This window comes from Ochotona curzoniae, unplaced genomic scaffold, assembly GCF_017591425.1.
Source record: "Ochotona curzoniae isolate NIBS_2020 unplaced genomic scaffold, NIBS_Ocur_1.0 contig_1274, whole genome shotgun sequence".
NCBI lineage: Eukaryota > Metazoa > Chordata > Mammalia > Lagomorpha > Ochotonidae > Ochotona > Ochotona curzoniae.
This window is the reverse complement of record NW_024465023.1, coordinates 34,244,973-34,268,624: the sequence shown is the minus strand read 5'-3', so window position 1 is coordinate 34,268,624 and position 23,652 is coordinate 34,244,973. Positions and strand designations below refer to the sequence as shown.

The following is a 23,652-nucleotide window of genomic DNA, read 5'->3' as shown; positions in this document are numbered from 1 at the left end:
AAGAATACCAGGTGGTGTGACTGCCACCATACCTGTCCCTTTCCTATGTCTGTTCCTAGTGGGCAGGTACAGCACTTTCCAAAGAGGCATGGAGCTTTGTATAGCATCTTCATGAATTGTCATTTTTTCTTTACACTTTTGGTCTCTTAAATCTGTTTCTCCTGCATTGTTAATAGCCGGAATCTGCTTACTATATGGAATCCCAGGTATGCACATTTACAAAGCTGGGATTGTTCAAGAACCTCATTTGTATAAATGGAAATAATGCAGAGGAGGGAAGGGACTGTACCACTGCTATGCAGCTGATTATCCCCAGGGCAAGTGAGGCTGGAACCAAGGTTGCTTGATTGAAGCCAGGGATTTTTTTTTTTCATCATCCTCCCTCTTTTAAGCACTATTAGGGAGGGCTGGTGGCTTTAAGCAAATTTAGCCTCCAGTTTTATCCTGAAGTTTTAGGGGTCCATTTTGCGGTTTTGTTTTTTTTATTTGTTTCATTTTCATTTTAGAAAAAAAAAGTGCATTTTTTTCTACTTTCTTTGTGTTTCAGCTGTTCACCTAAGCTCATCCAGGCTATCTTTTAACTCCTTTCGTTTTCTAAGAAGGAAAATGTGGATATTGTCCTGGGATTTCAATTTCGGCTATTTCAGAAATGACAGTGGCAGAGCTATTGTGTATTTCAATGTCCATCAGTGAGTGGCATACAGTTGATCTTCAGTGTGAAATCTCTTCCTTCATCTCAAAATAGTTCTGTTTCTCCCTGAAGCAGCGTAGTGTTGTAGGGTCCTGGCTCAGTTTACCCACCTAGCCCAATCTCCCTCTCTGACTTTCTAAGTGTGTAACCTTAAGCAAGTTATCTCTCCTCTCAGAGCCAGGCTTGTTCTCAGCTGTGAAAAGAATTAGAGTACTAGTGTCACGGGACAGTTGTGAGACTTACATGAAAGCATGCATGTAAAGTGGTTAACACAGGGCCAGGCATGTGGGGGGGGGGGCGGGAAAGCTGTTTGTCTCATTGCCAGATTTGTTTTAATCTGTTACCAAAATTCGTGCGCTCAGGAAACAGACAGTGCTGAGCACCGTGCTTTAGAGTGCTTCAGAGCAAGAAGGGAAAGACTGTGGATCCACTGGGGCTTTTTTTCACACCTGATAACCCTTGCAAAGAGCCACGTTTCTTAATGGAGTTGTTTGAATCCTCCCATGAGCTTTGACCGGCTACAGGGACAGTGCATTTTTCTTGCTACTTCAGCAAAGATCAACTAAAAAGCTGCAGTAAGACAATAGTAGCCCACCTTCTTGTAATTCCTCCTGAGATCCTAGCCAGGATTTGGAAAACACCCGGATATGTTCAAAGAACCACCCCGGGTTTTGTACCAAACCGGCTGGAACAGGACATTCCAGTAGTTTAGCTCCTACTAAAAGGGCACCTAGTACTGCCCCTCCCCCACTCTTCCACCCCAGTAACCCTGCCAAATTAGAGGCCTGGACTTAATTTACAAGAAAGGCCCTGTAACCCAGGATACTGACTGAGCAGGGCTGGCAGGCTCAGACTGGGGTCTGCAGTGCAACATCAATGGGCCGCTGACATGAATATGGAAGGGTTTTCTCTAGCAAAGGTAAGCTTTCTTTTCTCTCTTTCCAAACTTTACTTCACTTGCCTTCCTATGCAAATACAGTAATTCAGCTGGATTTAGGGAAATCTTGGGCTACTTGGGAGAGAAAGTCAGTGGCTGAGAAGTTAGAGGAAGTTTGGCTGGGTGTGAAAGTTAAAGGAGACAATAGGCTCCTTTTGTTTCTCTCTCCAAAACCGCCAGGACCACACTGGGACAATCTTGGATTCCTACAGAAAATTAATTTTCCTGTCAAAACTGCTTGCTCATTTTCTGTTTCACAGGTTGGGGGTCTTATTTAAGTTATAGATCTGGGGACTACATAAATGGAAGGTTCAATTGTGCTTGATATCATATTCTGAGAGCAGATTGGAACTGAGCAAGTCAATTAAGAGTAACTGAACTAAGCTATTACTGGAATGTTATTTTGCTCATAGTGTACAAATAACAGAAATCTTTAAAAAATATTGGCTTAAATTTGGGCTTTGTCAGTAACTTGCTACAAGACTTTGAATAAACTTTTCTGATCTCAGTTTGCTAGATATCATAACATGGTGGACATGGGATAAAAAAGATGGTCTCTAAAGATTTAATACATTTTTGAATCTTCTAAAACACACTCATTTTTTTTTTCATTAATGAACACCCATGATGTGGTAAGCATGCACTTTGCTAGAGCTCAAAGCAATCATATGAAGTAAACATTATTCTTTTTTTAATTAGAAAACTTAGGCTCAAATAGGTGAAAATGATTGATTTACAATCACATGCCTGTGATTGGCAAGACATGGGGTTTAGATTAAAGTCTTAAACCTAAATTGAGTATGCTTTCTATCACAGGGTGAAGAAAATGCCACAAAGTGTTAAGAAAGCAGAGGAACAAAAGATGAATCTGCAGGAGGATTCTATAGGAAAGTTGCTAAGAGCTGAGAGTGGACACCAAGGATAGTTGAGCATTTACTTATTTAGTTTACTTATTTATTTAGGTTGAGTCTGTTCACATCAATTATCCCTACTGGGAAAGGTAGAGGGAGACGTAAGATGATAAACCAGCATTGTAGCATTAAAAGAACCACTCGCAGATTCTAGGGGAAAACAACAATGTGAATTGTCTGGAATCAGATGGATCAGGTCCAGGTGACCCTGGGGCAACAGGCAGGTTAAGTAGAAAAGTAATCACATGGTACAGGCTTACTTCCCAAGTTTGGGCAAGATATCATTGCATGTTAACTAAATTATATGTAATGATCTTTTCCTTCCTTTAAATTGCTCTTCCTTATTTCTTTCTATCGCATTTTAACTTTTCCCCAGGACTCTTGCACACTTAACATTTCATTTCTTTTTCCTAATTTATCCTTTTCTTTCCCACATCAGACTAACCTTTTTATGTGGACTCAGAAAAGGGGAAATAATCTTTTTTTAAGCTATTTAATTTTTATTATAAAGTCAGATATACAGAGAAGAAAGAGGAGACACAGAGAGGAATATCTTTCGTCTGTTGAATCATTCCCCCAAGCAGCCACAATGGCTGGAGCTGAGCCCATCCGAAACCAGGAGCCGAGAGCTTCCTCCGGGTCTCCCATGTTCGTACAGGGTCCCAAGGTTTTGGGCTGTCCTCGATTGCCTTCCCAAGCCACAAGCAGGGAGCTGGATGGGAAGCGGGGCCACCAGGACTAGAACCAGTGCCCATATGGGATTCTGACACATTCAAGGCAAGGGCTTTAGCCATGAGGCTACCATGCCAAGCACAGGGAAAAATATTCTTGCTGAAGTAAAAAGTTTACAGAGGGCTTTCATAACTTTCATCTCGTTTTGTCTTCAAGCAAGTGAGTGGTCCAAAGCAGCAGACTGCCTCCATTTAAGAGATGAGTAAACTGGAGCTCAGAATGTTAGGTGACTTGCTCAAGGTCATAAAGTGAAGAAATAATGAGTCTGTAATAAGAGTCTTTTTTTTTCTAGTTCCACAATTATCTCCATTTTTACCATGTACTATCCAAATGATCCTAATGGCATTGTATAAATTATTTCTTCTGCTTTTATATCATATAATAAAACTCAATGACATAATGATGGCAATTACATAATATTCAGTTTTTGGGAGGAAAGAATATCAATGAGACAGAAAGAAAACTAATACCAGGTACTTGGTCTCGGATGGTGTATAATATTATCTTATTTAAACACATCTTAGAATAGTACTAAGTTTGCTTGACTCAGAAATTCTGGTTCTTTATGCTATATCACACTACTTCCAAGAAGAAAAACAAATAGAAAAACAAATCTTAGCCTGGGGATGTGCATTGTCATACATATGCACATGTGCTTATGTGCTTAGCACGTGCCATTGTGTGCAAAAGGGATGGGTGAACACATATCATGCCTATCTATAAAGTGACAAGTTTTTGTGACAATGGCCAGCTGTATTATTTATTTATTTATTTCAAAGATTTGTTCATTTTTATTGGAAAGGTAGATGTACAGAGAGAAGGGGAGACAGAAAAATCTTCCATCTGCTGGTTCACTCTCCAAATGGCTGCAATGACTAGAGCTGAACCAATTCGAAGCTAGGAGTCGGGAGCCTTTGGGTTTCCCATGTGGTTGCAGGGTCCCAAGACTTTGGATCATCCTCTACTGCTTTCCCAGACCATAAGCTGGCTGCTGGATGGGAAGTGGAGCAGCTGGGACATGAATCAAAGCCCATATAGAATCCTGGGGCTTGGAGGTGGAAGACTAGCCAATTTAGTCATCGTTCCAGCTATTAATTAATTAATTTATATCTATCCATCTTTCTTCCTTTCTTTCTTTAGGAGACAGCCAGCAATTGAACTTTATGGGTGAAGACATTTATATTAGGACTATTCATTTACTGTTAGATATATGAGGAGTGTGAAAACTACGCTGAACTTAAAAAAAAGATGATTTGTCTTTATTTGAAGGCAGCATTGCAGAGTGAGAAAGGGACAGGAGAGGTGTTCCATCCATTGGTTAATTCCCTCAAATGGCTGCAATGGCTGAAACTGGGCTGATCTTGAGCCAAGGGCCAGAAGCCGGGAGCTTCCTTGTGGTCTCCCCATGTGGGTGCAGCGTCCCAAGGACTCTGACCATCCTCTGCTGCTTTCTCAAGTGATAAGCAGAGAGCTTAATTAGAAGGAGAGCTAACTGGGACACATACCAGCGCCTGTATGGAATGCTGGCTTTGCAGGTGGAGACTTAGCTTGCTACACCATGGTGCTGCACCCTGTGCTTTTGGATCTGGCTGGAACTTCTACCAGAGTTAAGTCATTGCCGTCATTATTGCAAATATCACTTCTCTACCAACTAGTAGAGTCATATAGTGTGCAGTCACATTGAAATGCCCAGGTATGTCAGCATGCTGTTGCCTCCTTTTATCAGTGGTGTTTACCAGTTACTTGAACTCTTTTTGGGGTTTCGTTCCTTCTCCCCACATTGGTTTGGTATGGGCATCGACTTTGAATGGTGCACGGGGTGTTAAGTTTCATTTATAGACCTGTTAACTCATCTGTAATGGTAGAAGCCACTCCTACTTTTTCTTATGCAAAATTTAAAAGGCAGACAAATATCATCTTGAATCAAGTGCACCTACTCTGTTGGGCAAGTCTCACATTGCTCTCTGCTACTGTTAGATGGGTCTTTTTTTGTGCACATAAGTTCTTACTTGTGTATTACACACTTACAGATATTAAATCATTTACTCCTCACAACTTTATGGGGTAGTTATTATTTTGAATTTCATTTTAAATGTGAAGACACTGTGGGTAGAGAAATGAAAATAGTTTCCAAAGCCACATGGCTAGGGAAAAATATCACTAAGATTCGTTTATGTAGCCTGATTCCAAAGCCTAAAAGCTGGGTGTAACCTTTAGAAAGTGATTCTTGTCTTATAAGGGTTTTTTTTTCAGATGTAAATAAGCTGGCAGATATGAAAAAGCACATTTATAGAGGAAACATCTAGGCAAATGTTAGGTAATTTTTTTTCCCATGGACTGTTTTTTATTGCCTTTGAACTATTAGTCACAATGGCGCTTAGTGCTTGTTCATTGTATGCTGAAGGTCTATTAGTTTCTTCTGGGAACATTTCCAAGTTTACCATGTGCTTCTCTGCTTGCGGAGCTCTTATCTGAGCCGCTCTTCAAAGAGGCGAGTTCAAGGCACAACTACCTTGTTAATCCCTCTCTGAGAAGAAAGCTTAAAAGAGGTTCAGGTTGTACCATATTTGCAATGAAGCGAGAACCCAACATCTCTATTGAGGGATGCAAGGCATGACTATCTGAGTGATTACAAACATGATATTTTATGTGGACACCTGTGAGTGTACCCATGTTTCACCAGTGAATGTGAGTATCAGCAAGATGTAAGAGCTGGACAGACTTTTTGAGAGATATTTATGATATATATATTTTTTAGTTTTGCATTTTCTCATTTCATTATCAAACTCCTACAACTCTGAATAGGTTAGAACTGTTTCTATAGCTCAGCATTATATAGTCTCCTATCTTATAGATGGGGAGACTGGGGATCAGTAAGGCAAAGAAACTTGCCTGCAATATTTGAGTCAGTGACAGAAGTTGAACTGGGTCCAACAGGTGGGAAAATGAAGGTTTGTGCCACTTTATGTCACTTTAGCAATACCTGTTATGGTCTAATTATTGGGCTTCTATCACTATGTCTGGTAGCACAAATAGAGATTGACCTCTCACGTATGACATCTACTCCAATTGAATTTATTGTACATTCTGGAAAATAAAGTTCATAAAGCAGCTCATGAACTAGAAAGATAGCAATAATATAAAAACTGATTGAATCCAATTGAGCGTTACAGAGAGTAAGTAGTTCTTCAGAGGATAGTTTAAACGAGAGGAGCTAGAGGCTGCCCTCTGGAGCAATTGGGATTCAAGTTAACTAATAGAGTAGAAATATAAAAATTATGGTGTAAGTGTGTAAGGATAATTTATCAAAGTGTAGCCAGGAAGAAGGAAAAGAAAGAAACTCAGCAGTTACTGCCTTCCACTTTCCAAATATTGATTACATAAAGATTCTTTCATGTAAATTTTCTGATATATTTCTCTAAAGTTGATGTTATTATACACACTATACATATGAGAAAATAGATTCATATTTATTAAGCTATGTTCAAATCCACACAAATGTCAGCGGGAAGGCTAGATTTTAGGGAAAAAAAAAATTCTTAAAACAGGTCTTTCCTTACATCAAAAGCTTTCTGCAAAATGTATTATGGAGACTAGAGATTAAACTTTGGGTTACTTTTATCTGTGGAATAAACAGAGAGTCTGTGCAAAGTTCATAAGTCTGTTTCTTAGCTAGGTAGTTATCAGGGTTTCTTAAACCTTTGTGAGTTTATGTATATCTTTGAATTTCTGTTTTTGACAGATAGTCACAATCTCTTGTGCTTAGGCTAATATTTAGTGTAATGCTCTATATTAAACATCAAACATAGTGTTTAGTATGCAGTAATCTTTCAATGAATGCTGGCTCCCGTCAAAATCACTGTCATTACCATTATTGTGAATACACTCATGTAAGCATGAGTGTCTGCTTATAAAGTGATCATAATCACATGTATTTGCATGTTTCAGAGTGTGTATTCTTTTGCTTAGTTATCACTGTAGGTATGAGCATATAAGTGTTCTGTGTGCGTACACAGGCAGATGTGCAGGCATTATTTTGTGTAAGATAAAATAGCATGGTGATATGGTGATTTAAATTGCTGATGTGGAAGTCAGTTGTTCCTAGGCTCAATTTCCAACTGATAACTAACTATATGTCCTTGGAAAAATCTTGCATAGCTCTGTTTTTGCGGTTTTTACACTGTAATGTGGAGATAATATGATATCCACTTAATAGGGGGTTTGTGAGAATTCAGTGATTTTAATTATTTTTTTATTTGGCATCTCTGGGTGGGCTCAGTGGTTTAATTTTGCAAAAGCACTTAGAACTTGGGCACAATACGCAGAGCAAATATTGATTTGTTAGCATCATTATTATTTATTATTTTGATGATGAACCATATAGAACCATGTGACATTACGGTCCTTTATGTGGACACAAGTGTATGTATCCTTGCTTTCAAGTGAGATTGTGTGTGCATAGCACACAAGTATATGTATATTGTGTCTGTGATGTTATCTGTGTTCCTGAGTTTGACTGCAGCTCTGGGAATGACTATCTTATGTAAGTCCTAAGAAGTTTGACTTCTTAGTTATGGTACTTAAATGAGAGACTCGAGGCTTGAGTATGATTCTGATTCCGGACTAGACCCATGAAAGGAGTTTGATTGTGCAGAGCCTTGAGAACAAGTATAGAACATTTCTTTTTCTGAGTTAAAACTATTTCTCTTGCATATTCCTACTTTTATTTTAAACTTTTCTTGGAGGTATATGGAAAAACACACAAAATTGTATATATACAATTTTTGTATATACAATAATATGTTATTGTATATACAATATACAATAATATATAATATAAACATATATTATTGCATATACAATTATATGTATGTATGTGTATATATATACACATACGTACAAATTGAACACTTCAGATAATCAGCATATAGGTTAAGAAACAGAATTTAACCCAGAAGTCTTTCTTTTCTTTGTTTCCCAGTTGCTGATCCCTACTTCAAGAGCAAACACTATCCTCACAAAAGATTACTTTTGACTGGTTTTGTACTTAGATAAATGAAATCACACAGTATATACCCTTTGATGTCTGTTTTCTTTCTGCAGCATCTTTGGGGTCATCCCTAACATTCCATGTAGTTGTGATTGGTTTATTGTTATTGTGATATATGATTCCATTGCAAGAATAAATTGAAATTTACTCATCTACTATATTGTTAATGAATATTTTTCAATATTTCCACTTTAGATCTACAGATATTCTAGTAACTGTCTTTTGGTGCATCCTTCTTTATTATAAAACAAGTTACAGATGATGGGAAATGATAACAGTAAACATTTCCTTTTGTCTACGGGAAAATAGAGACAAAGAAATAATGGCTTGATTGAGCACTCAGTGAATCAGTAGCTAAATCCAACTTCAGATGCCTTTTTCCTGATTTGGGGGACATATCAGAACTTTCTATCTATTACCACTTTTCAGAGATCTCTTCTGGAGGAAGTGATACATGATTATTAGTATAGATGAATGTTTAACTTTACCCTGCAGTCTGATGTGTAGAAATCATTGAATATATGTTGAACTAAAAGGAATCAGTAAGACAGAAAAACCAGGCTAACTTTGTTTTAACATCCTAGTCATTCAATCTGGCTTTTTTTCTCTTCAGCTTTCTAGATACACACAAAATCCCTTTGTTCTTTCTTCCACACCAGCAACATTCATTTGCCTGTATCCTAGAGTGATGTGGGCCATGGAGCTAGGCCACCTGCTCTGGGCTCTGCTGTTCGTGCAATCCTTGTGGCCCCAACTGACTGATGGGGCCACTCGAGTCTACTACCTGGGCATCCGGGATGTGCAGTGGAACTATGCCCCCAAGGGAAGGAATGTCATCACAAACCAACCTCTGGAGAATGACACGTAGGTTTAATCTCTTATGATATTACATTTGGAATTGGGAGTAGGGGACCACCTTAAGGGCAGAAAGTTTCCTCTTGAGAGTTCTTTCCACAGACAGCTCCTAGCCTCTCTGAGCCACTAAGGAGCAGGTTTTTTGGGAAGAAGGTGAGATGTGTCAGAATCCAGAAGCACATGTGGAATCTGCTTTTCCACGTGAGGTTTCTCAACATGCTGAGAGTCCTAAAACCAGTTTCATATTTCCTCAATTATAAGATGATATCCATATTTCCATATGAATATACTGATTTAGTAACAGATTTTTAAAAAAATTAAACATGGAATACTAAATATATGCAGAATTTTTCCATGTGTGCAGTGGAGCTATGTTTCTATAGATCAGTGGAAATGTACTGATTTCAGATATATGGCAATGGGAAGAACTAAGGTAAGCCTTAGAATCAAGGCAATAGTAATAGCTATAAATTCTGCAACATCTGTGACAGACAACATATAAACTTATAAACTTTAGAGTATAAGTATACTCATTTTATAGGTGAAAAAAATTAGAATCAGAATGGTCTAGCGACTTGTTGAAGTCCAGCAGAAGAGTGAGTGAAATAATGAGGATTTGTGGTTGAAACTATGTGGGCAAAGCTGGTATGATTCTGACCATTTTACCTCTCAAGACACCGTAGGTTTGATCTTCTTTGTTTCTTTAAATAAGCCATTTCCACATACATCTGAAAAAAAGCTTGTTAAACAATCTCTTGAAATTATGATTCACTTTATATCTCCAAAATTTTAGTTGTGTGAAGTTGACTAATATTTCTGAATTTTCTAGGAAGAATTCTAATAGGAAAAACAGCTGCCTTTTAAAAATATTCTATTTATCAACTCTTGCTCATTTGAAAGTCACACACACACACACACACACACACACACACACACACACACACACACCATGTTCTGTCCGGAGAGTCACTCCTTAAATCTCTGCAACAGCCAGGCTAAGCCAGGCTAAAACCAGAAGCCAGGAATATCATCCAGGTCCAGGTCTCCCATGAGGGTGGCAGGGACCAAGGCTCTTGACTCATCACCTGTTGCTTCCCAGTGTGTGTATCAGCAGAAACATAGATCAGAAGGAGAGACAGAACTCAAACTAGGCACTCTGACATGGCACGTGGCACTGTGCCCTTACACCCATCCAACTGTATCTTTTTTTTTTTTTTACACAAAATATCCATCAAATTTTGGAGTCACACAGTACTTGCATTAAAATTTCCCTTGAGGGAATAAATTCATTACAGCTCATTCCTATTGCTCTGAAGTAATAGCCAACATTTATTGAGTTTTCATAGTTTGTCAGACACTGTCTTACAATATTTATGCACTTTAATTAACAATACAACATTTTGAGTTAGACACTATGATTATCTCCATTTTAGAGATGGTGAAATTATGCACAGATAAGTTAGGTAATTTGCTTAACAACCCACAAATTTTGAAACGGCAGAGTTGGTATTGGCCTGGATCCAGGGCTTTTGGTCATAACCATTACACTAAAAGGCTTCAAATATATAGCAGGACGATGCTAAATCAGTCTATGTTTATTTTGTCATGATCATATACTGAATTGAACAATGTAAAATTACTTTCTTATTAGAAATGATTAAAAGTCAGCAGTTACATGTGCTTCTACTTACTGTTTCTATTATATGCCAGATACACATAACGCTTTCATGTTTTGATCAGTATAATCCAATTTCTTTTGTTTGGTTCTAAACAAAGAATGGACAATTTTTGGACACCTACCTTTGGAAAATAGACTCCTAGAGGATTGGAGATGGTGACAAAATTGTGATTATCTTTTTTTTTTTTCCTAGAGTAGCTTCCAGCTTCCTTAAATCAGACAAGAATCGAATAGGGAGAAACTACAAGAAGACCGTCTATAAAGAATACAAAGATGACTCATATAGGGATGAAGTGGCCCAGCCTGCCTGGCTGGGCTTCCTGGGGCCAGTGCTGCAGGCTGAGGTGGGAGATGTCATCCGTATCCATCTGAAGAATTTTGCCACACGTCCCTATACCATCCATCCTCATGGCGTTTTCTATGAGAAGGACTCAGAAGGTAAACCACTCTTTCTCCCATTACAAACAAATATAATTATATATAAAAAAGATTTCCTTTCTTTTTGAAATTTAGAAACACACAGTGAGAGATTGAGAGAAAGAGAGAAAGAGAGAGACCCCCCCTCCCCCCAATATCCAGGGCAGAGCCAGGAACCACAACTGGGTCTCCTACACGGGTCACAAGGCTCCAAGTAATTGGACCATCACTTCCTGTTCCCTATAATTGGCAGGAAGCTCAATGAGAAATAGGGTTGCTGGGACTCAAATTGGCACTGTGATGTAGGATGCAAGTGTCTCAAGTAACATATTAACTTGCTGAGTCACAATGCCCATCCCATTTTTCTTTATTAATCCAAGGTGACACATACTCTCCTCAGTGTAAAAAATAGTTGTGTATGGGTGTGTGGTCTACTGTTCATGTACTGTCTGACTTGGGCAACACACTATGCCTTCTGGGCCTCTGATTTCCTATCAGGATGTTGCAACCTTACCTTTTATTACAAGGAGTTCTTGAATGACAATTTCATAGGTTTTTAGAATATGCTCTGAAAAGATAAGAGGATGCTATGAATGTCAGTGGAAGTTATTCTAGTATCACACACAATCTTCTGAAAGTTCCATTTTCTTAAGAGGAAGTTGTTTATTTGTGTCTTAAACTGTCTCAGCAACAATGAACTATAATAGTGATGACAGTGAGTAAGATTAGAGGGATGTCAAATATACTGGATGGGCCACTAACTTCGTATGTGGCCTGCACAAGTTTCTTTTCCTTAATTATATTTATTTTCTTTAGTATTTATTTATTTTAAAGGCATAATTACACACACCCACACAGAGAATATCTTCCATCTACTGTTTCACTCTCTTAATGGCTACAATAGCTAGAGCTGGACCAGATCAAAGCCAGAAACCAAGACTTTCATCTGGGTCACCAGCATGGGTACAGGGGCTCAAGCTGCATCTTCTGCTGCTTTCCCATGTACACTAGCAGGAAGTGGGATCTAAAGTGGAGCAGCTGAGACTTGAACCAGTGCCCTTATGGGATACTGGTACTACAGCTGGTGGCTTAAATTACTGTGCCATAATGCTAGCCTTGTCCTCAATTTTCTCTTCTACGCAATGCAGGGAATGGGGCAAATAACTATTAAGTTGTCTTATTAAAGTTCTGAAATTGCTGCCTCATTTTTCAAAGTGAGTCCTGAAAAGGAGAAATTTCTGTCTTCTCCCTGGTTTCCAAGTCACCAGCTTTGTACCGCAGCACCACCAGATTAGGCCAAGAAATATTTTCCTTTGTCATAGCTCTTTCTCTTCATCCATTGCTGCCAGGAGGAATGGAATTCTTTGGATAAATGTTACTTGCATCTGTGCCCTCCTCAGATTGTAAAGAATACTGTGCTGGATCTCAGAATCCTACATTCCACAGGCATGGACATAGCTTGATATAGGTGCCCCATATCAAGCTCCATCTTAGCTTATATATCTTTTACATTGTCACTCATGCTGGTCCCTGGAATGTGCTGTTTCATTTTCTAGGTTCCCTATACCCAGATGGCTCCTCTGGGCAGCTAAAAGCTGATGACTCTGTGCCTCCTGGTGGCAGCTATATCTACAATTGGACTATTCCAGAAGGCCATGCACCTACTGATGCTGATCCAGCATGCATCACATGGATCTACCATTCACATGTGGACGCACCACGAGATATTGCAACTGGTCTCATTGGACCCCTCATAACCTGTAAAAAAGGTACAGGTCTCAAGGATGAGTTATGAAGTGCAATTTTGGACATCTATGGGAAGTAGCAATGTAGTGTAATCACTTAGATATTGGGCAATAGTCTGAAGTATTCAGCACATTGGTTTGTTAGTAGGAATAAACCCTGCCTGACTCCTTGTCTATGACTTCTGTTTTCAATTTTATTTCTTTCTTTCTTAAAACAAGATTTTAAAATTTCATTTGAAAGACATAGTTAGAGAGAGTGGGATAGGGTGGGAGAGAGAGAGACAGAGAGAGAGAGAGAGAGAGACAGAAAGAGAGCTTCTGTCTGCTGGGTTCATTCTCCAGATAGCTGCAATGGTTAGGGACAAGTCAGGTTGAAGTCAGGGGCCAAGGTCTTCATCTGAGTCTACCGTGTGAGTGCAGAGACCCAAGAATGTGGGAATCATCCAATGCTTTCCTTGAGAAATTGACAGGAAACTTCTGTATCAAAAGAAGAGCAACCAGGATTTGAGTTGTCACCAACACGGGAATGCCAGTGTCGGAGGTGGTGGCTTACCCCACTATACCACAATGCCACCTCATTGTTATCTTTTTGGTTTCATTTTTTAAAGATTTTATGTGTTTTTATCAGAAAGCCAGATATACAGAGAGGAGGAGAGATGGATTGAAAGATGGTCCACCCACTGGTTTACTCCTCAAGTGGCCACAATGCCTGGAGATGAGCCAATCCAAAGCCAGGAGCCAGTAGCCTCCTCTGGGTCTCCCACGTCGGTGCAGGGTCCCAAGACTTTGAGACATCCTCTACTGCTTTTCCAGATTACAAGCAGGGAGCTGGATGGGAAGTGGAGTAGCCAGAATACGAACTGTTAACCATATGAGATGCTGGCGCATGTACAGCTATGATTTCAGCTAGTAGGCTACCATGCCAGACCTGTTACCTTTTTTTTTTTTTTCCTTTCTAAAATAACAAAAACAAAGTAAGGAAACATAAACCAAACCCTATTGTTTTTCTTCCTATTTTTCCCAATTTTAATACATTAGTTGTGAGTGGAGTCAAATCAAACTGAGGTAAGATGTGTGGTGAAATTCAGGTATGAATACAATTGAAAGTGTGGCTTCAAGGTTTGGGGAAGCCTAAGGACGTGCTAGGGAATAGAAGGTGCTCAAGGAGCAATTTGGCATAAATATCAGGATGTTCAGAAACATACTTTCAGGCTCTTGGTCAAAGACATTGGCAAAGACAGTAGGCTAGAATTATTCTAAATCTTATGTATCCTACCTTGATTCTACTGAATTGGTGTTTTTTTTTACATCGGGAATCTGAACATGGAAATTAGTATCACTAAGTTATAGTTGCTTCCCTGCAGTAGACTTTTCATTCCCCCTCTATTCCTATCCCTTTCTCTTGATACCCCTGGCAATTCACTGTTGCCAAAGAAAGGAGGTTCTCCTTTATACTTTTCTCATTTAACCCAGGAACACTGGACAGGAACTTTCCTCCTCAGCGGCGGGATGTGGACCACAGCTTCTTTCTGCTCTTCAATGTGGTAGATGAGAATCTTAGCTGGCATCTTGATGAGAACATTGCTACTTACTGCTCCAACCCTGCCTCAGTAGACAAAGAAGATGAGGGCTTTCAGGAGAGCAACAGGATGCATGGTAAGCTGGAAGGAGGTTTTCACGTTTTGGCACTAAATTCTAGCAAAGGATTTCTATTGGGCCTCATATAATTTGGGCATTTTTATACTTGGTCCATTTTTAATCCTCATTAGGACCAGGAATAATAGGCGACATTTTGCTATTTTACCTGTAAGAAATTGATATTCCTAAAATTACGAGGCAAAAATGGCTTAGCCGAAATACAAACTGTGATATCTCTGTGTAAGCTGTGCTCCTGCTATAGGCTACTCTGCTTAACATTGGGAAATAAATATTTCAGGTTGTTGACTCCAGAGTCGTATTTTACAAGCTGAATCACTTTGGGTGTGGGTTCTTAAAATGTGCTAACATTGCTTTGAAAAGGATGCAAGCTAGAAGAATTATCCATTTTGTAGAGAAAAGAAAGCTGGTTGCCTTCAAGCTACCTCATGTGTATCCTTCATTCTACTTTAGATTTCTGTCTGTAAGGAAACCTACTTGTCAACTAAATTAAAACAAACTGTCAGTAGGTGTTTATCAAGGCAATTGAGGTGCTGGTTTTAAGATGCTCTGTCACACATCCCGGAGTTTGAATTCAATTCCCAAATCCAGCTGTGGATTCCAGATCCTAACTCTGACCCTGAGTATCCTTACTGATGGCTCAAGTAGATGAATTTCTGACCTTCTAAATGAATTCCTGATTCCCAGTTTCAGATCAGCCTAGCCCTAGCTGTTGTGGGCATTTGGGGAGTGAACAAGTGGGTGGAAATGCTCTCTAGCCTTTTCAAATAAACAAATAGAAGTTAAAAAAAAAAGGCACAACAAATAAAACAAAAGGCACAAAATCCCCCAAAGTATAAATGGAGACGTGAGAACGGATTTTACCAATAAAAAGCTTATTTTAAAATTTTATTTATTTATTTATTTAATGAAAGAGAGAGAGAGAGCTCATTTGTCTTTTGGTTTTCTTCCCAAATGCCTACAAGAGCCAGGGCTGTGTGAATCAAAGCCAGAATCACAAACTTGGGTCTGAGTCTCCTGTGTGGGTAGCTGGGACCCAAGTTCTTTGCCACCCAGAGACATTATCAAAAAGGCAGATTGTAAGCAGTGTAGTTAGCACTCTGATAAGGGATGCTACCATCCCAAGTGATAGAAGGATCAGTGTGCCATATGTCCCTCTTATCTTGTTTTCTTTTAATTAAGGAAATCGTTTGCCTGTCTTTGGTGACAGTGGTGGACTGAAAGCTAGACATTCTCAAGGATAGGGAAAAAAAATTCAAAAGAAAGATGTAAGTGATGGATTGAGAAGTTCAAATTCCTCTTTTGTTTTATACCAATTGTTTATAATGGCCATAATATCTCTTCATTCATTTAACACTTTTCCCGTGCAAATTTGAGAATGAAATTCACCTAAAAGGAAAGAGTAGCTTGAAAATAGCTTCGTTCCCCAGACAATATTCAGAGATTACTGATTAGGAATATTTGCGCTATCATTTAATTGCGGATTAGTCTTCAAAGGGAAATAACTTAAATCTCTTTGCCTTGGTTTTCTCCTTCTTTTGAATGACACACATCTGTGGTTTTTTTTAGGATTGTATGTAAAATTTAAATGAGATTATACATGGTCAGGACAGCATGATGTTTAAAACCTCATCTAAATGTCACTTATTTTTGTTGTGATAGATGCTAAGATTTTTCCTGCTGGCTATCTTTTTCTAACGCTGAGGATTTTCTTTTACAGCAATCAATGGCTTTGTCTTTGGGAACTTACCAGAGCTGAGCATGTGTGCTCAGAAGCGTGTGGCCTGGCACTTGTTTGGCATGGGCAATGAAGTAGATGTGCACACAGTTTTCTTTCATGGACAGATGCTGACCACTCGTGGACACCGCACTGATGTGGCTCAGATCTTTCCTGCCACCTTCGTGACTGCTGAGATGGTGCCCCAAGTGCCTGGTACATGGTTAATTAGCTGTCAAGTGAACAGTCATTTACAAGGTGAGATTTAACATTTCTGATTTGTGCTTTAGCAGGGAGATGTCAATACTGGTGAACAGGAGGCTGGGCTTCTATTCTGGAGTCAGAAGATGGATGTTCTAGGTGAGGCATCTTGGTATAAAGGTGAAAAACTAGATTAGAAGTCAAAAGATCCAGATTCTTTCCTGGCCCTGCCATTAGCTTTTGTGTAACTTTGGCAGTTCTCTTTGAGTTTACTCTTCCCCATTTACTAACATAAGACAGCCGAAATGTGGATAGCTGCATTTTAAGCTGCCATATTTAAAAATACTTACTTATTTGAAGGTCAGAGGAACAGAGACAGAAACACATTCTCCACTTTCTATCTTATTCCTCAAATATCTGCTACAGCTGGGGCTGATTCAGGCGGACAGTAAGAGCTCTTGCTTTCCCCATCTTGGTGGTAGGAGCCCAAGTAGGTGGGCGATCTTCTACCACTTTCCAAAGGGAATTAGCAGAAAACTGGATCAGAGGTAGAGCAGGTAGAACTCAAACTAGCACTCTAATATGGAATGTCGCTATCACAAGTAGTGATCTAACCCACTATGCCACAATATCTGCCATATTTTGATCAAAATTCTAGCAAATGAAGTTACAGATTTATTTGAGGTTTATTGAAAACAGTGAAGGGAAATATTAGTTTAAAGGAAGTAAGTTTTCTGCAAATGGTTATGGAGTGTTTTAGGAAAGTATAAGGCTTTTTTCCCCCTTGGAGGGTTAGTGATTTAATGTAATGGTTCAATGCTTTGAGAAGCATCCAAAAGGAAGAAAATAGATGAGAAAACAACGAGTATTAGATAAGTAATTAGAAGGCTTGTGTTGTACCATCTGCTCTAAAAAAACTCATCACATGGGTTTGTCAAGTCCCTTCCCATTTCCAGGCCTATTCAATGAAGGAGTTGGTCTAAATATTCTAAAAATTCTGCACAGATTTTACTTTTTAGAATGATTTGATACACTCTTAATTAGGAGGTTATCAGGGAAGTTATTATTGTCAGTATGTGAAAGCAGGGTCTTGCATGGTAACTCTGACCTACCATGAAGTCAGTTACATGTTCTCTACCAACTAGTGTCTGTTCTCAAAATTAGAGTTGCCTGGGTCATAGCACATGCATATACATTGTAATTAGGGATGTATGTGTTGTAGAATTAGCATGAATGTTAAAATCTGACAAGTGTCAGGGCATGGCGTGATAGGTTAGCAGCTAAATCCTTGTCTGACAAATGCTTGGATCTCATATGGGTGCTGGTTTGTGTCCCTGGTCCCTGGTGCTCCACTTCCTTTCTAGCTCCCTGCTTGTGACCTGGGAAAGCAGTAGAAGATGGCCCAAAGACTTGGGACCCTGCACCCGCGTGGTGAGACCTGGCGGAGTCTCCTGGCTCCTGGATTTGGATTGGCTCTTTTTTTTTTTTTTTTTTTACCATTGTGGCCATTTGGGGGAGTAAACCAGCAGATAGAAGAGCTTTCCCTTCTTGTCTTTCCTTCTTTCTGTATATCTGGCTTTCCAATAAAAGTAAATACGTCTTTAAAAAAGAATTTGATAAAGCTGGGTATAAATCCTCATTTCACAAACGGTTCTGCTACTTTTGGTGTGTCATGTCACCTTGCTGAACCTCAGTTTTCTTATCAGAGGTTGGCAATAATGATACTTCACTCATAATGTTGTAATGAACTCTCATATATTTATGATTTTGAAAAGTAAAAACTAAGTGGAATGATGTGACCAAGATAATAGAAATAAGAGAAAGAAACTGAACACTTAAGATTTTAGTTTGAAAGATGGGAGTTTGTCTTTCTTAACCTAATTACTTACCTATTTTGAAAGTCAGAATTACAAAGTAGGAAGGGAACACACACACACACACAAACACACACAAACACACACACACACACACACACCACAAATCTTGTGCTGATTCATTCATCATATAGCTACAATGACCAGCACTGAGCAAGGCAAAATCATGGAGCCAGGAGGGTTATCTGGGTTTCCTACAGGAGTGGCAAGGGTCCAAGGACTTGAGACATCTATTCTTGCTATTTTCCAGGCCTTTAGCTGGAAGATAGCCAGGAAGTGGAGCAGCTGAGACATGAATTGGTGCCCTTATGTAATGTCTGTGTCATAGGCAGCAGCTTGATGGAGTTTAAGCCTTGATCTACCACGTAACATATTTAAAATTGCAAGCAAGTTAATTAACCTCTCTGACCCTTGATTTTGTTCAACTGAAAGAGGAGACACTAAAATTCTATTTTACATGATGTTTGTGAATATTGGTGCAAATACTGTACAGTATGGCAAATAACACATATTAAACAAGAGTTAACATCGTTTCCTCCTCATTCTTCACACCTCAGATTTCTAATTTACTCTGTTGTGAATCTCCTTGAGCTGTTGTGATATTCAAATGGGGTAATGTAGCCAAATTATGTCTGCTATAACTTGCTAAGCATATAAAATAATCCCAAAATCTACACTTCCCTGAAAGTTCCAAGTCTGAAGCTTCATAGCCATGTTTAAAAGATGTTCCATTCTGAGGGGCTAGTGCTTTGGTATAGTGGGTAAAGCCATGGCCTACAATGTTTGCATCCTACATGGATCTCAGTTCATGGTTTACTGCAGATACAGGTCTCTGGTAATGGCCTCAGAAAAGCAAGGGAATACAGCTGAAGTGCTCGAGCCCCTGCTACCCATGTTGGAAACATGGAAAAAGCTCTTGGTTCCTGGCTTCGACTTGGCTCAGCTTTGTTCATTGCAGTCATCTGGGGAGTGAGCCAGTGGATGGAAGACCTCTCTCTTTCTCTCTCTCTCTCTTTAACTGTGACATCCAAAGAAATAAATAAGTCTTTTTAAAACATAGTTCTTTTGGGGAAACATCCCAGTTTATAAATAATGTAACCTTTTCTTTCTTTGATTCTTCCAACGATTCTGTGAGGTGTATTTTCCTATTTTCCCCATTTACAAAAGAAGGGAGGTCAGATGGAAGAAATGACTTGCTTAAGGACCTAGAGCGTGATAGACAGAGTCTGAGACTGAACTCAGGACTCCTGACTATAGTGTGTATGACTTTGCTACAGTGTGAACCTTTTTAAGAGGCAGGGAAAAGGAACTGATAAATAATTTGTGGTTCCTTGGGAAGATGGATGTTCTTAAATGTTCACCTGGGTTTTCACTTCAATCCAGGTTAAGAAATGAACGAAAGAGACCCATTTTTGGGCAGGGACAAAGAACCAGGGAAAGGGTGAAAGGAGGGAATATTGGGAGAAATAAAAGCGTAGTTAGAAATCCTGGTTGGGTAGCTGTGATATTCTTCCTGCAGATGGCATGCAGGCACTCTACAATATCAAGTCTTGCTCCACGACTCCTCCTGTGAACCGGCTCACAGGCAAAGTCCGGCAGTACTTCATTCAAGCCCATGAGATTCGATGGAACTATGGCCCAATGGGGCATGATGGGAGTACTGGGAAGAGTTTGAAAGAGCCAGGCAGGTAAGAGGCAAGCATGTAACAGGATTCTTTCTCCCTACTGTCAGTGTCAGCCCAAACACTATCTCTTTTCCACAAATCCTTCATTTCACTTTGTGGCTTTAACCATTGTCTGGCTGGGTTTAAATGATACAACTATTAAGTTCTTGTGGCCTCCTAGAGAGCTTGCTTTGCACAAGTTACAAGTAAAGGAGAAGTTTGTGTTCACATTGATTGTAAAGGATCCAAGCTGAGCTTGAGGTTGACTGGTTTAAAATTTTTGGCCACGTTTAGAAGGAAAAGCTTAGGTAATTTTTTTTTCTTTTTTATTTGTGCTTTATTTATTCTTTTTCTTTTTTATTTGTGCTTGCTCCTTCCTTTCTTTTCCATAGTCTGAAGGAGGCATTTGAGCAGAAGTATAAAAGGAAGTCTAAGAAATGTAGGAGGAAGAGAAGCAAATGGCCTTTTAGGAGGATTTCCCAAAAATTTCCTGTCTCATTCATGAGCGAACTGTAAGCAAGATAGGGCAGAAGTTTAATGCCCTACTTAGCTCTTAGGTTAATAACTGTCCAGGCAATCAATGGCGGCAGGTTTCTCACAGAAGAGGATCTTGGTTGTTGGTTAGGAGACATTTGGGGAAGACCCTGGGGCATTCGTTGCGTTTATTCTTCCAGAAGGAAATAATAGAGACAATCTGCAGAGAACTCAGGCAAGTCAGTGCACGACTCTCAGCATGGCTTCTGTGATCTCCAACTAGGTTTCCCAACTTAGTAGGCTTTTGTTGTGGAGTGAGACTTTTCTTGATTAAGGAGAGGAAAAGGATTATGAATATCTGAGAATGATTAAAGACAGATGTAGGTTGTTTAACGCTGTGGAGAAGTATTTACACTGTCTGGACTTTAAAGCCAAAATATTTCTGCCCACTGCAAAGAATAACTCAATTAAGCTCTCTAATGGTAAAAGTAATTGAATCCTCTGGAAGTGAGTATCCTGTCTTTGGAAAGGCTCAACTAGAAGCTGTACATCAATTTTTAGTGCTGTCAACTGTTTGGAATTAGTCTGGATGATCTCTGAAATTCTTCCTAATGATGAAGATTCATAACTTGGTGAGATTTAGGATGAGTCTATTTGATGTCAAATAAAAATTGCATGACATTTCCATCCTATGTGCCAGTGGTTCAAATAAGTTCTTTCAGAAGAGTCCCAGCAGAATTGGAGGAACTTACTTTAAAGTTCGGTATGAAGCCTTCCAAGATGAGACATTCCAGGAAAAGATACAACTGGAAGAAGATAAACACCTTGGGATCCTGGGTGAGAAATCCTTAACTTACTGATTAGAGACACATAAGTGAGTAGGTCTTAGAAACTGAACCTTGTGGGGATGAGAAACACGTGATACAATAATATATTTCTAAGTGAGTCCCAAATGAGTCTTTTCTGGAAGAAAAGATTACAAATCCTAGTGCATTTTAAAAGAAGTAAAAACATAGGCAGTATGCTGTGTTGTAGGATTTCGAAAAGCCTTGAATACATCGCTGTTCATCATAAACTCCCCAAATGAGAATAGAGCACATAGCATTTCTCATACTTTTTTGAGGGGTGCGTGGGGGGTAATATAACATTTCACTACCACTTTTAGGCAGATTGCATTTTAAAAAATTGCCTCCCTGGGGATATTTCCAAAAGATTATGTAAGGTAGTAAAATTGTCCAGATGCTTGACAATGGAGCCAGGAGCAGATTGATATGGCACACAGATATGTTTGTTATTAGTGAAGGGTGTAGAACCAGGATTAGAGAAGATATGTAGAAACTCTGAAACATATTAGTAAAGAGCATATAATCAAGGTTGCATGTATTAACTTGGTTGAATCAGATAATAAGAGAAAACTCTGAAAATAAAAATAATACAATGAGCCACATATTCTGGGGAGGGGTTATGTCAGGTGACTCTAGATCTGGAAATGGAAAGCAGGCTCTCCATCATTGGTAGATAGACATAAGTTGGGGAAATGTGTATTACGAAAGAGGAAATGTGGTATATGTGAAAGAATTATCATGGATATGATCATTTCTGCAGAGGTGTAGTAATTCAATAGGAAATAAAATTAGAATCTCTGCTCTATGCTTAGAACCAGTGGCTAAAGTACTATCTTGACACTTATGATTGAACTTAAAGTGGATTAAGCTAGCTCAAAGGTGGTGGGTAATGATATCCAGAGAATTCCAGGATTAGTGGTTAGCCTGCCATGTCCAGAGCTTGAGTTAAGGATAGGATAATTCTCTTTGCTAGTTGGAATTGCTTTATGATTTAGGTAAGTCTGTATCCCTACCAAGACATACAACTTGGGATCCAGGGAAATAAAACTAGGGGATATGACAGTAGGTGAAAGAATGTCTTAACCTCAGCCAATGGCTCGACAACTAATTAATTAGTTGAATTTGGGTAGGTCAATCCCACTTCCCTAACTGAAGTTTCCCCCTTCATAAAATGGAGATAATAATTCTTGCCATTTACACTTGATGATAATGTTTGAGAACTAAAATGAGATCAGCAATTATTGTTACTGTAAATTGCAATATACTTGGGAATGATTATTACTGTAAAGTGAAGAGAGTCCTGTTTTAAACTTTCACTTCCTTTTTTTATTCCTTCTCCTTCTGTTGACTTCCTCCCCAGTCATTCCTGTTTTCATTCTCATTGTCTCTTCTTCCCATTTTCCAGGGCCTGTGATCCGGGCTGAGGTGGGTGATACTATCCAGGTGATCTTCTACAACCGAGCTTCTAAGCCATTCAGCATACAACCCCATGGGGTCTTTTATGAGAAAGATTACGAGGGCACTGTGTACAATGATGGTGAGCTGGAAGGGTTTTTAATACATGTGGACTGCAACTGACAGTGTGTGGCTCTAGAAGAGAGATACATAAGGGGAAAGGAAAATTAGGAAGAATTGATTACAATGTGTGCATGTTGTTGAATAGATGAATGAATGAAATAATAGTGAAACATAGCTGGATTCAATAATAGGAGAAAACTTTAGGATAAGTATTTAAGTATATTCTGATTATAAAAAATATAAAAGGAACACTATTTTGCCATACACACTTTGACAGCTTTTGGACATTTTTATGTGTATAAATTTATATATTTGTAGGTATGAAGTTGTATGTGTATAGTTTCACATTCTACAATTACATTATATTTGTTTTCCAGGTATGCAGAACATTTAAAAAATTTTTTTGAGAGAGTTACAAATACAGGAGGACACACACACACACACACACACACACACAAAACTTCCATCCACTGTTTCACTTCTCAAATGGTCACAATGGCCAGGGCAGTCCAAGGTTGAAGTCAGCAACCTACTTCTTCTGAATTTCCCACATGAGTGTTGTGGCTCAAGCACTTGAGCCATCTTCTGCTACTCTCCCAGGTATATTAGCAAGGAATTGGATGGGAAGCGTAGGTGCCAGGACTGGAACTGGTGTCCATATGGGATTTTGGCATCAGAAGCAGAGGG

At 39.1% G+C, this 23,652-nt stretch overlaps 1 protein-coding gene across 3 annotated transcripts in view; it reads left to right on the top strand.

The window, feature by feature from the left end:
- Positions 1 to 1,388: 1,388 nt before the first annotated feature.
- HEPH (hephaestin) overlaps positions 1,389 to 23,652 on the top strand; it is a 71,456-nt gene continuing 49,192 nt past the window's right edge. The window contains exons 1-9 of one of the 3 annotated variants that reach the window (XM_041002307.1): positions 1,389 to 1,610; positions 8,981 to 9,185; positions 11,048 to 11,292; positions 12,828 to 13,040; positions 14,490 to 14,672; positions 16,393 to 16,647; positions 19,984 to 20,152; positions 21,303 to 21,439; positions 22,853 to 22,984. In XM_041002307.1, coding sequence (XP_040858241.1) covers positions 9,010 to 9,185; positions 11,048 to 11,292; positions 12,828 to 13,040; positions 14,490 to 14,672; positions 16,393 to 16,647; positions 19,984 to 20,152; positions 21,303 to 21,439; positions 22,853 to 22,984 — 1,510 coding nt within the window. In that variant the 5' untranslated portion in view covers positions 1,389 to 1,610; positions 8,981 to 9,009. Of the gene's footprint in view, positions 1,611 to 8,980; positions 9,186 to 11,047; positions 11,293 to 12,827; positions 13,041 to 14,489; positions 14,673 to 16,392; positions 16,648 to 19,983; positions 20,153 to 21,302; positions 21,440 to 22,852; positions 22,985 to 23,652 lie in introns of those variants that run through there. The other 2 variants (XM_041002318.1, XM_041002329.1) reach the window with 2 other exon arrangements.